Source organism: Rhea americana, unplaced genomic scaffold (assembly GCF_003343005.1).
Source record: "Rhea americana isolate MKP2758 unplaced genomic scaffold, rheAme1 scaffold_147, whole genome shotgun sequence".
NCBI classification, from domain to species: Eukaryota; Metazoa; Chordata; class Aves; order Rheiformes; family Rheidae; genus Rhea; species Rhea americana.
In genome coordinates this window covers 1491840-1504585 of record NW_028185561.1, presented here as the reverse complement: position 1 = coordinate 1504585, position 12746 = coordinate 1491840, and the positions used below count along the sequence as shown (strand labels likewise).

Sequence of the window (12746 nt, the reverse complement as noted above, 5' to 3'; positions counted from 1 at the left end):
ACCTGACCAACCTGACTGCCTTCTGTGATGGGATGACGGTCTCTTGGATGAGTGGAAAGCACTGAATGTCATTTATCTGGGAGCTTAGCAAGGCTATTGAGAGTCTCTCTCATATTATCCTCATAGCCACACTGGAAAGATCTGGTGGACTACAGTGTGGGTAAAAAAATAGCAGAACTGTCAGTCTCAAAAGGTTGTGGTTAACATTACAATTCTGAATACTTCCAGTTTGCTGAACCACAAGTTTGTTTTCTGTACTTGAAGCTCTAGACTATCTCCTCCCACCATCCTTTTCCACACCGTATGTTCTTTCAAGATCTGATATGCATATTTTCAAACACCATCAGCTTATTTTCAGATAGTGAAACTGCCCAAGTCATTTATTTTACTGATAATATTACAGAAATCATAATCTTAATAGCTTGAGTATAAGGGAAACCTCAGTTTAGCTCAAAGGTGCAAGGCAGAAAGATCATTTTTAGAATATATATTTGATACGGTGCTTAAAGTTTCTGGGAAAGGAAGTATTTTGAAATTCTGATGTCTTTTGTTGGAAACTCAAGTATCAATAGATGACCAGGAAGTCACATTAAGCTTCATCTTCAAGACTGCATCACTAACAATACATTCTAGCAACTTCAGCCTAACTTTACACATAATTGATGTAGTTAGCAAAAAAAAAGCTATATTTAATGAATATTCATACATTATATATAAATATTTATTTGTATTTATAAAATACATTTACATAATTGACCTGAGCACACTACTCAATAGAAACAGTGTTTATACATTTTAGATTGGTAGGAAAAAAGTGTCTTCACTAGTGCCAACAACTTCTTCCTAACACAGCCCATGCCATAGGCTTCTCTTTCCCACTTTCAGTGATGTCCATTTCTAGTCCTATTTAGACTTAAATTCACAAGAGCAAGGCACTGAGATACAGCAACTGAATATGAAAAACTCATAGTATGTAAAACAATAAATAAAAACAAAATAAATTAAAGAGTATCCCCAACTGCTAATGTCTGTGCCAAAGTCTTCAGGGACTGACTTTTCCTATTTTGAAAAGTCTTGCGAGACAGGTAGGCTGAATACAACAAACAAGTTTTATTTATAATTTCATTTGGGTTTTTGGCACGTTTTTTGGAAACTACAATCAGATGCTGAAGATACACAATGTTTCCTGTATCTTCTGACAATTCACATGACCTAGACCAAAAAAATCCCAACATAACAAGGAGCAGGTAGGGAAGAACACAGGAAGAGACAAGAAATATCACTTAGTTTTCTTTTTCTGGATCTACCATCAATGTGAAAGAGCCATATGAAAGCTCAGCACAGCTAGACAAGCACAAAAGAAAGAAATTCATGAACCAACATAAGCAAGCAGAAGAAAGAAGAAAATTGGAGTAGATGGTACTATTGTCTTCTACTTGAATCAAAATATTTCAATAATCAAAATATGGGTTATTTACTGACTGCCAACTGCTGCATTGTGATATAATTCCAATGACAGTGAAGTAGAGTTTGTTTTTCAATTCCTCCTGCCCTTTAAAGTAAGATTAGCAGATTCCAACAACTTGTTCAGTTCTAAAGAAAAAAATAAGAGATAGAAAGTAGACCCTGTCAAAGTTTAGTGTAATGATCCATAAGGCTATTAGCAAAACAGAAACAAATAAAGTCAGTTTGCTTACTTTTATATGGTATGCATAACTGCAGTATTAAAGGTCTTTTTGTGTAGTTCAATGCTTGTACGTAGCAAAAGGCATGAAGTGAGGTTAAGAAAAATAGTATGAAAACATAAGAACTCAAAGGTAGCAGACAACATGTATGGGGAAACTTTCCTATACTGCACCTGAATGTGTTGGGACGCCATCCTCAGACTTCTCTGGATTCACCCCAGGGTACATCCAAGTTTCTGCTCTTCCAGCTGTTCCAAAATTCAAATGCTCTAGATTTCTTTTCCTAAGTTCCCATCTAGACTTTTTATAACCAATCTGTACCCATTCGCTTTCATGCTAAAAGGTCTGCCTCTAGCTCAAACAGTATTATTTCCCTTCACAGGTATTCATCTTATTTCCTTTACCAACACACTCCCATCATACCTCATTTGACTGGATTCAGTAAGCCCAAGAGGCTCTTTTTAGGGAGCCTCTTACACTAAGATCACTCATTACTCTATAGCTCTCCTTCCTTAAAAGGATCAAAATCAAACGCATAGCTCTACTCATTTCCACATGATAAACTCTCAGCTCTCAGTAGCATCTTGTTAATTCTATATGCCCCACAAAGTTTCATTCCATTTCTGTTATTCCAGCTCCATGGCCACCTAGCTTTTCTAATACAGGGGAAGCTGAAAAAGCCTGACAATTTTGCACTGGCAAATTTCAACAGCAGCGAGTTATTTGGAACCTACCTCGTCTGACTCTAGCAGAAGCCACATCCATGAAGGACTCCTCCAAGAATTGGGCTCTAACCTCAAACTTCCTTTTTCCGTACTATTCCACTGCCATCTTTCAACATTTTTAAACACTGAATTCACCATATCTGACTAGGATTTTGCCTACTGTAATTCCCACAGATCACTACCACCTCAGTATCAGACTGAAATACACAGAGAGAAGTCTGAAAAATGCCATTCATTTAATAGCCACATTCAAATACCTTTAAGATATGCTCCCCACCTCACCCCAGGTCAAATACTTACCATTAAGCTGTTTCTTCTCTTCAGATATAGAAGAAATCTCTACAAGCATTAAGAAAAATAATAGTGACTAAGACAGCGAAGCTGGCAGGCACACATCACACTAAAGAAATGAGTCAAGTTAAGGATCCCCAAATAAAACCTCCAGAACATAAAAAGATTGACAAGAATGCTTCAGCAATCAAGGTATCAAGATTAAATACAGCACTGAATACCATTACAAAATACTCCGTATAATTGAAGAAAAAAAAAAAAAAAAAAACTCTGAAATGCCAAAAGTTACACAGAACAAGGGTAGGAAATGCAAGAACTCTTACTTGACACTGCAAAACAAGCAAAACAGATTACCTTATGCAATTATAAATTTCATAGCTAAGATGTTCACAAAGCTTGCTAAATCTGTTGGACTTTAAATGACGCTTGTCTCAAGTCAGCATGCAGTAGACACAGAATCTGATCAACTATCTAAACCTACTTTAAGCCCAATCCTTGGCAAAAATCCAAGAAAAAAAAAACTTCCTATAAACTCCTTCTGTCAAATGGTCTTATTATTTGAAAAGTTATTATCTGAACTTTTCATGAAAACTACAGTATTCTGCAATATCTTTCAAACCACAAAAACAAACCCCATAAATACCAGGAAGAGAATGGATAAGAGGAGAATAGCCAAGTAAGTGTGCGCATACACAGTGTCAAGTCATATATAACAATACTCAACTCAAGCGCAAAGGCATAGTGCCTCTCAGACGAATACCTTTCTCCTACTCACAACACTATCTGACGGGAAACCAGCCCTCTGGATGTAATCAAGCCACTTTCTGCCTCTCTCTACCAGGACATTTTGAGATATGCGTGTAAAGACCCCTTTTATATTCTCCTTTATGACAGCCAGGTTTGGATAAGTGAAAGAATCTAACTTGTTCTTCCTGCTCCTTTTTATGAAAACTAAGCTCTGGATGGTTCTGCCTTACCATGGGCTTCTGAACCCCTTCCACTGCTCTCCATCCTGCCAAACAGTATTTGGGGGAAAAGGCCATTGTGTGGGAAACTAAGGAAAGGTTCTGGGAGCAATGTACCAACCATCTTTACAATATGCAATACTGTATATTGCAAAGAGACTTCAGCATTGGCCCAAACCAATCTTTATCAGAGGTTTTCATGCTGTGCTACTGTGGTATGAAAACACTCTGTAAAATGAATGAGATAGCTCCAAGAGTTTTGTTTTAGGCTGTGTTTCTTCATATATTCTGCCATATTCCATTTCAAGCATTCTACTAAGACAAGCAAGCCACTTACAGAAACTCATTTCTGATTAAAGGTCAATTTTCATGTTCAAAATTCTACTCTCATTCCACTACACTTTAAACATGCCGCACAAAAATTAGCATTCCAAATTTAAGGGCAGTTGCTAGGGGCATTTTCAAGATACAGTCCTACCTCCCTTCCTTGGATCACATTACAGCTCTCAGCCCGTTCTCACTGACTTAATGATCCAAACTAGAACATACATTCCGACAAACAAGTTAAGTTACCAGAGAAGTAACATATGGGCATGTAATAAAATGTGTCTGTGAGGATCGCTAGCAGGAGTAAAAGATATCAGATGATAAAATAAATGCCTGTGCTAACATCTAGAGCTGAGTACCCTGAATATGTGTTTCAAGCAGAAAAATGGTAAGAAGTTTGAAACTGTAGAGGATTTCTAAGGGAGAGGAATGAGGAAGAAGATACTGAAATAGAATCTCACACACCTAATTATTGCTGTAGTTACCACACAGGCCTTCTCACCAAGTACAACACTACAAATTCCAGGACACAGCTGTAATCCTCCACTGTTCTGTAACATTATAGAAGAATCTTATTAGTCACTATCATATAATCAAGCAGCATTCCCAAAGACCAGTCAGCAAAAGGCTAACGATCGCTAACATCTACAGAAGACTTTTTTCTTTCATACAAAAACCCTAGTACATGCAAGAGCAAGCTTAAGCTTCCTTAGAAAATCCAGTGAACAAATGATGGTACTGTCTTCCCCAAAACCTCTAGAACTTAGGAAATACAAAACTAACCTAACAGCCACAAATCTTCCAGCAACATTCCCACAAACCTATACGTGACTTGTAGCACCATATTGAAACTACACCAAATAGTAAGTACCAATGCTTGCAATACTGTTAAAAGTTGACTCTGTGCCACAGAAAAAAAACAATTTATACTACAATTCGAAGTCCTGTCTTTTCTCTATACGTATTATCTCATTTAATGCTAAACTCAAAAGCATATACGCATATACCTTAGCTCTGTACTTTATTCTTCCATTTTCAAATCCAAATTTTGCTGAACTCAGTCTTACGGAAAGAATTAGTTACGAATTATTGCTGTCCAATAGTGAAGTTCATCAATCACATTCTTCATAATTCACTATTCAGAAGAGGAGGACATAAAACCCATTATGAGTCAAAGCAAGCTTCTAGAATTTTGCACTGAAAAGTTTTCCTTCAAGCAAGCTGGCCTTAATGGTCACTTTTGCCTTTCTACTTTTATTCTAAGTAGGGATAGTAGTAATTCAATTGACAAATGCAGTTTTGCCTGGGTATGTGTTAAAGATTCCAATTACTACAAAACTTGGATTGCTGAAGCAGATCGTTATCGCTTTTTCTGATAAGCACCCAACAAATTCAGTCCAATAAGTTTCATTCTTAATGAAGCAAAATTACATCTTTTTTCAAGCCTGAAACAGCCAAAAAAACCACACAGACAACAGAAGCATTTTCATACAGTCGGCAATGTTTTAACCTGCCAATTACACTACACCTAAACGGATGGAGCAGTCCTATTAGAGAGGAAAGCAAAAAAGTAAACAGCAGAAAATGGATTGACATAGCTGGTAGAAGCAAAGATACATTTATTCTTCAAGCATTCATTTGTGCCTGTCACAAGAATTCCCTCCAGTTGCAGAAAAGTTATACTACTGAAATTAAAAAAAAATGGAGATTTACTTTTAAATTTCTAACACAGCTGACAAAGTGGTAGTAATTCAGCTGAAACACCTCAACTCCATTAGCTACGAAGCAGTTATTCTGTCTTGATTTGTTCATACACTGCAATACTTAGCTTAAAAACCTCACAACAGAATTAGCTACCTAGCAACGTGAAAATGTAAAATCCTATTTCCTCTTCATATGAGCAGAGATACAGAAATTCAACCTAAATGTAAGCCAAAGCAGTCTAAGTACTAAGCAAGTATGAAACGTATTTTGTCAGAGCTTGAAGAGCATTATGCAAGAAATGGCTTAATTTGTGTAGTACACAATGATTTAGGACTTCCCACAACTTCCAGATAACTTTGGAATAAAACATTACATATTTTAATTCTAAAAACACCCACCTTTTGGAACAGTAACAGGCTTGAGAGCCATTCTTCCAACAAGACACTCCTTCAGCATGGATTCATAATTGACCCAACGGTGTACCTGTATTAAAAAAAATTTGTTTTTCATAAATTTTGTAATTCTATGTTGTTCTTCTAAGCAGGGAAATACCATACCAAAAGAGATCCTTTTTTTTTAGTACATTGGTCAATATTAATTTAGTGAATTTTTTTCAACTCAGGCACTTACTGTTCAATTACTCAGTACTTATTTTAACCTCTATTACAAGCAGCACGTATTTAAATTTTTTAAAAAATATAGTCTTGAAAAACAGACAGTAGCTTACTTTACTAATTTTATGCATTGTAATATCTAAAGATCACAATCTTGAGCTATAGCAAATTATACCAAAGATTCCATTAAGGCTTTTCAATAAAGTTTACAGCACCCCAATTTGTGCTTTACGTAATTAAAAGAACCTGAGTAGGTCTTTACCATAAGGGAATCAGCTTTTTCTAGATACTGATGAGGGGAAAAAGAAGCAGATAATGAAGGAAAGACAGCATATAACAATTTGGATACACTGATATTTCCTACAAGCTTGGTGTATTTCTGTTTAGGTTTCTTCTTTTTCTTTTGAATACTGAATCATTGGGAAACAATCAGTTTTAGAAAGTCAAATGAAGTGAAGAAAAAACAGTAGCTTTACAAATCAGAGCTAGAGAGCTTCCATAGGAAATCAATAGCAGAAAAGCCAATTTTGACAAGGCATCCAGGATAACATCATGAGAAAAAAAAAGGGGGGGGGGGGACAGTGCAACATAACAAATCTGAACGGTTTGTAGAGACTTAAAAAACAAACAAATAAAAACAAAATCACACTGGAAAAGCTGAGAAGATGAGATAAGGATGTCCCATCTGCAAGCTGTAGCTTCCTAGTATAGAGATAATAGAATGAAACGAAGTATTTTGAACAACAATTATTTTTCAGAACTTACTGTGAGAAGCACTAGCAACCTATCAAATATTTAAACAGATCACAGAACCACAGAGTGGCTGAGGTTGGAAGGGACCTCTGGAGACCATCTAGTCCAACCCCCTGCTCAAGCAGGGTCACCTAGAGCACAGTGTCCTCTCCAGGCAGGTTTTGAATATCTCCAGGGAAAGAGACTCCACAGACTCTCTGGGCAACCTGTTCCAGTGCTCTGTCACCCTCACAGGAAAGTTCAGGCAGAACTTCCTGGGGTTCAGCTTGTGCCTGTTGTCTCTTGTCCTGTCGCATGGCACTACTGAAAAGAGTCCATTCCCCTCTGCAGGAGCCTCTTGGACTGTTTGTACCTAGCTGTGTTGCCCTTTCAGCAGATATCGGGGTTGTTAAAGTCCTGCATGAGAACCAGGGCCTGCGTATCTGACCAATACAGAACATTAAAGCAAAGGGTTTAACAATGAAAATGCCTCTGGAACAGAAAAGATATCAGCCAGAATTAGAAGCGTGAAGAACATTTTTAAGAATCTGAACACTGTTTCCTACTTCTCCGGGGAAATAAAAAGTAACAACTACATATGCAAACTTAGAAACAATTTGATGGGCTTCTGAAAACGCATTGTGGGTAAGAAGTACCAGAATGGCATTTCTCTGCTACCAAGATTCCTATTTCCGAAGTTGCCACACAATACCTGACAAATAGTGATCCATGTTCAGAATTTCAGGCCACAACTTGATACTGGATGAAGTTTTATAAGAGAAACTCCAAATTGCTTTAAATCAGAGATGCTTTGTAACTGATAGAGAATTATGTCTGAACTCAACACCTCATTTTCAAAAGGATTAATCAAGAATAAACTGAACAAATCAAAGCAAAAAGGCTTCATTACATCTTTCCTCTGTTTACATGCATTGTTAAAAATATTGTGCGAATAACATACTGTGATGTAACAACCATAAAGAGAAAAAAGTACTCCTCCTTTCTGCTCTGTCCCTGTTTCCGAAAATACATGAAAGAAACTTAAAGAATGTCGGTTTCTAAAAAACAACACCAACCCAGTGAATTCCCTCTTGGAGTGCATTCATACAGCACCAGGCTTGCATGGGATTCCTTACAGAAAGTACATCCATGTTGCAGACCCCTTATTTTAGGGTTTTTTTCAAAATATCTAAAGCAAAGAGTTAGCAAAGAAAAGACTTCAAACGTTATTTTATCATTTGTTCATAATGAGTCTATAGCAGTGCCAGTAGTTTTTCTTAGTACTTTGCTAACCGATAGTGCAGTAAGCAAGTTAGTAAGACAAAAGAACCCTACAAGCATTTGTCAAAAAGTGAGTATGCTCTGAGAAGACAACGCCTCTCAGAAGATACCAGTTAATCGATACACAAATTTATTACAAAGGAGGCAGCTCAAATTGTTGCTAACTTTATTGCTACTTCAGCTAAAAACTAATTTAATAAAATGGTCAAATCGAAGCATCATCTGAGCAACATAAAGTGACACCTCCATTACTATGTTTTGATACTAAATTTAAACCACATGCTACTTTCAGCGCACTTTAGTGCATTTCTGAAAACAAATCCATTGACTTTCCTTAACCTTGAAAATGTTTAAATGACAATTTCCACGGGGAGGTCCTAAAAATAAACAGAAAACATGCATTTTTCAAAATCTCTCTTGGTAAGCACGTCATTCACTGTCAGTTGTTCTCACCTGATCAAAGAGATCTGTACCATCCATTCCCGCTGCTTTCATTAGTTCATCCTCACCACCAGGATGATATTCCATATATGGAGTGACATTATATACAAGTCCTGTGGAAAATGGAATATAAATACCTGTGAGCAAATTTCTAAGATCGCTGTGATTATTTTCCCATCACCAAAACCAGTGTAAAGATTAATGTACACTCAATAGCATGCAATGGCAAACAGTAAGCATCATCAGAATGGTCTGACTTTCCAAAAACAGAAGCATAAATTACACAGTCTCATATATCACAAGACATATCTTATCATATGGAGATGTCACTCCTACAAAGGCATACTACTTGTCCCAGCGAATGTCTGGGGAAAACCTGCAGGGTCAAGGCTTTAACAAAAATGCACTTGAAGTTGCACATGTTCTATCCTGACTATGGAGTAACAAGGCAAGAGAACAATTTAAATATGGTTTACACCTAGTTAAGCGCACAAAATTGTCTTCTCTTTCCTTTCTAATTAATTTACTCCTAAAGTGCTTTCATAGCTGCTTCCCTGGCTTCGTTTACATACGGAATAAACACCTATAGAGAAGAACAGTCCCCCGTAAGGAAAAACAGCCACCATTGGGAACAAAACTTCCATTCTTCAAACTCAACAACATAAACTGCATGTACTCCATACTCACTAAAGGCTTCTAACACTGATATAATTTTCTGTCCCAGCAAAAGCATATTCTTTCTACATGAGTACTATTCTTAGGATTTCCAGTGAGATAATGCTTCACAGTCCTAAAAAGGTGAAGTCTAATTATTGTTGCCAAGCAACTGAAGTAATTAGAGCTTGGAGAATGCAACTAGAAACAGGTTTAACTGCAGACATACTGTTGCTTAGAGAACTGATACAAGTCTACCTACCAGAACATTTGAAGTTATATAAAATTAGCAAAACAGGAAGCTATCAAAAGGGGAATGTGCCAGTGCTCACATATTAAGATTTTAATTCATTAAAAAGCATGCATTACTTCAGAGAGAGGTAGGCATTGAGCATGGTGGAGGGCAGTCAGGGAATACAACACATACCTACGACTATCCTATTTTGTAACAACAGCCCTCCAACTTTTCCCCCATTTACCTCTCCAAGAAAAAAAAAAAAAGTGATTTTTGCACATTTTACTGACCTGGTCTTCTGAAGACTGAATCCACTATGCCATCTTGTGTGCGGCACTGATTACTGCACACAAGAAAATATATTTGTAAAAATCTAAATAGGTAGGACCTCCCGAATGTTAGGCTAACATTCAATTTACCAAAAAACTTTCACAAGTAAAAGAAATCTCATTTATATACCCTTTACTCACTTCTTTTTTAAACATCTGGTTTCTCCTTTATATACCTGTGACCTATATGACAATCTTCTTTCATGACCACCTTACTAGTTTCCGAATGGAGGCAGTTCCTGATCATCATCTACTTCGCACCCTTCTCATAACTTTCTGCTTTTTCTTGTAGAGATGCAGTCTAACTACAGCAATGCTAAAAAAATCATTTATTTTTTTCTATAACGGTGTAATTTTACAACATGGACAAGTTGTATGTATCAAAAATGACACACATCACGTCAACAGATAATTTACTAGGATTCTCAATTATGTTGTGTTTTCATTATTAGTTTTAAGGGCAAAGAAAAGATGGAGATGTGAAAATTAAAGACAGATGCAAAAGCAGCATGATGGAGTTTTTGTAAAAATGGACCTTAGAGAGGTAGCCTGAGGGAATAAGAGATTAAAAACAAAACAGAAATATTCTTAAGAAGTGATTCTTTCTGCAGTAACAGGTATCCTTTTTTTGCAGGGGAAGTACACATAACTCCATGGTAAACAACCTTTCTTAAGTTCTCCTTCTACTACAGTTTTGCTAGTATATGCAAGATCAGCACATACAGGGCATTAACCATTTCACTATTTTGTTCAAAAAAGCTAGGATCGAGTGACATTTTACCCTCACTTTCACTCTCATTCCCTTTAACATCCAACATATCCATGCTGTCACCCTTATAAAAAAAATCTTAAATTTCTTTCAGTAGTTCAGAGTTGACATCACAGCAAGTATCAAAGCTGCTCCTTATTAGGTGAAAGAAGTTACCACCGACATGATGCACTTTTCCTAAAGAAAGATCACATTAGCCACTCTGGTCTTTCTTACTTTATCTTCATAACAAATTTAAGGTCATGTCAGCATATTTTAGTCTGTAAAAAATGACAGAACTAGAGAGCATTTTGCTGCCTTCTGTAAGGCAAATGGGAACTTCATCAGTAACACTGAGAAAGCTCTTCTAGCCAGTGCTATTGCTCCAAACCACCTTTAACACATTGTTAATTCTAATTCTAATGATTTCAAATTTTGAGCTAAACTTTCTTAAGCATAATTACATAAAAAGCAGGCTCCATTACCACAGGTATTTGTTCTAATAGGCAACAACTGTTCTATACAGCAGCTGTCCTTTGCCCTTCTGAATTTCATGATTGTACGCACTCTTATCTCCCAAAGGCTGTTGTACTGATCTGAATAACATCTTTAAAAGCTGTCTTCAGACATTTAAAAGCAATCACTAAAACACTTCAACTGCTAAAGACACTAAATACTTCAAGACTGAGGACTGTCAGTACATCAGCATTTTCAATGTCTTATTCTTGCTAAGCTCCTGCTGTTTGAGCATCACCCATAATTGTATGTTTCATTATTTTCATATACAAGCATACAACAGGAGTAAAACATGCTCACTTTAAAGACTTCTTAAGAAAGGCTTGAAAACAAAGAAAAATATTTTGTTACTAAGATCTCTTAACTCAAACAAAATTGCGTCCTGTTGTGTTGAAGTTCCATCTGGCCTAAACATAGTGCTTGTTGTTGTTTTTGGTGGGGTTTTTTGGTACAGAAAAGACACCAGCCAAAAACATGTAGAAGCAGTACCACAGCAACCAACCTCTTATACATATCCAGCAGTCCTCCTTTTTGTTGTGCTTAGCAAGCTCATCTTCAGTCACTTCAATTAGCCTCCCTTTCAAACCAGCCAAGTCTTTCCCACTTTTAGTTAGTCGAATCCAATCCATAAGACTCCTCCCTGGCTTTAAAGGTATCTGAAAAGTAGTAAATATGCAAACATTAGTAAACTGTAAGGAAAGAGGCAAGCCATCCAAAATACTTTTCTAAACTCTCAAGGAAGACTTGGGCAAATGAGAAGCAGCACAACCAGTACTCTTCACTGGTGTTTGGACCTCTGTACAGCTGCAAGAGGGCTTAAGGAAGTTTCCTAACTTCCTTAGTTACCTTTCTTACTTCCTCAGTTGCCCAAGGAAATGATTCTCAAATACCAGTAAACATTAAGACAACTCTGCAGATACCACGTCCTCCTGTAGCTTCAGCACTTAAGTTTTATCAGTGATGTTTTAGCTATGGCCTGGAAATCCGCGAGCAGCAATAAAACAGCAAAACGAGGAAGAAAAATTTGAAACTCAAGGTGAAGCCGGAAAAGGCATTTGAAGTTTCACCTTCGCGGTACTCAGCAGGACCTTCCGCAAGTCCTGCGGCAMCCGCAAACCTCACCCAGGCAAGGCTGGGGGCCCGCACTCCAGCAGAGCGCCGCAGACACGCCGCCGCCGCGGCTCCCCCGCCTTCCTCGGCTCCCCGCCGCGCCGGCCCGTTCGCACAGGCCCGCCCGAGGCGACCGACTCACACGGCGGGCGCCCCGAAGCGAGCCCGGCGCCCCCGGCCGCGCACGGCCCAGGCAAAGCCGGGCGGCCGGCAGCGGCGGCACCGCCACCATCTTGAGGAGGAGCAGCGGCGGCAGCGCCCGGCCGCGCCCCGCCTCGCTTCTCCGCTCGCTCAGCGCCTGCGGCACGAGCGGCCGCGCCGCGCGAAGGGCCCTGCGGAGCGCGGCGAGCGGCGCAGCGGCCCCGGTGTGCCCCCTCCCCCGCCCCGCC

The 12746-nt window shown here is 38.3% G+C and overlaps 1 protein-coding gene across 7 annotated transcripts in view; it reads right to left on the bottom strand.

The window, feature by feature from the left end:
• The window catches only part of CYB5R4 (cytochrome b5 reductase 4), a 31669-nt gene extending 19191 nt beyond the window's left edge, over positions 1-12478 (bottom strand). Inside the window, exons 1-6 of one of the 7 annotated variants that reach the window (XM_085299220.1) lie at positions 12370-12478; positions 11750-11903; positions 8778-8878; positions 6096-6180; positions 2711-2749; positions 1859-1933 (exon numbers count right to left, since the gene is read on the bottom strand). In XM_085299220.1, coding sequence (XP_085155346.1) covers positions 1859-1933; positions 2711-2749; positions 6096-6180; positions 8778-8878; positions 11750-11876 — 427 coding nt within the window. In that variant the 5' untranslated portion in view covers positions 11877-11903; positions 12370-12478. Of the gene's footprint in view, positions 1-2; positions 1543-1858; positions 1934-2710; positions 2750-6095; positions 6181-8777; positions 8879-9944; positions 9998-11749; positions 11904-12314 lie in introns of those variants that run through there. The other 6 variants (XM_085299214.1, XM_085299215.1, XM_085299221.1 and 3 more) reach the window with 6 other exon arrangements.
• Between the last annotated feature and the right edge of the window lie 268 nt (positions 12479-12746).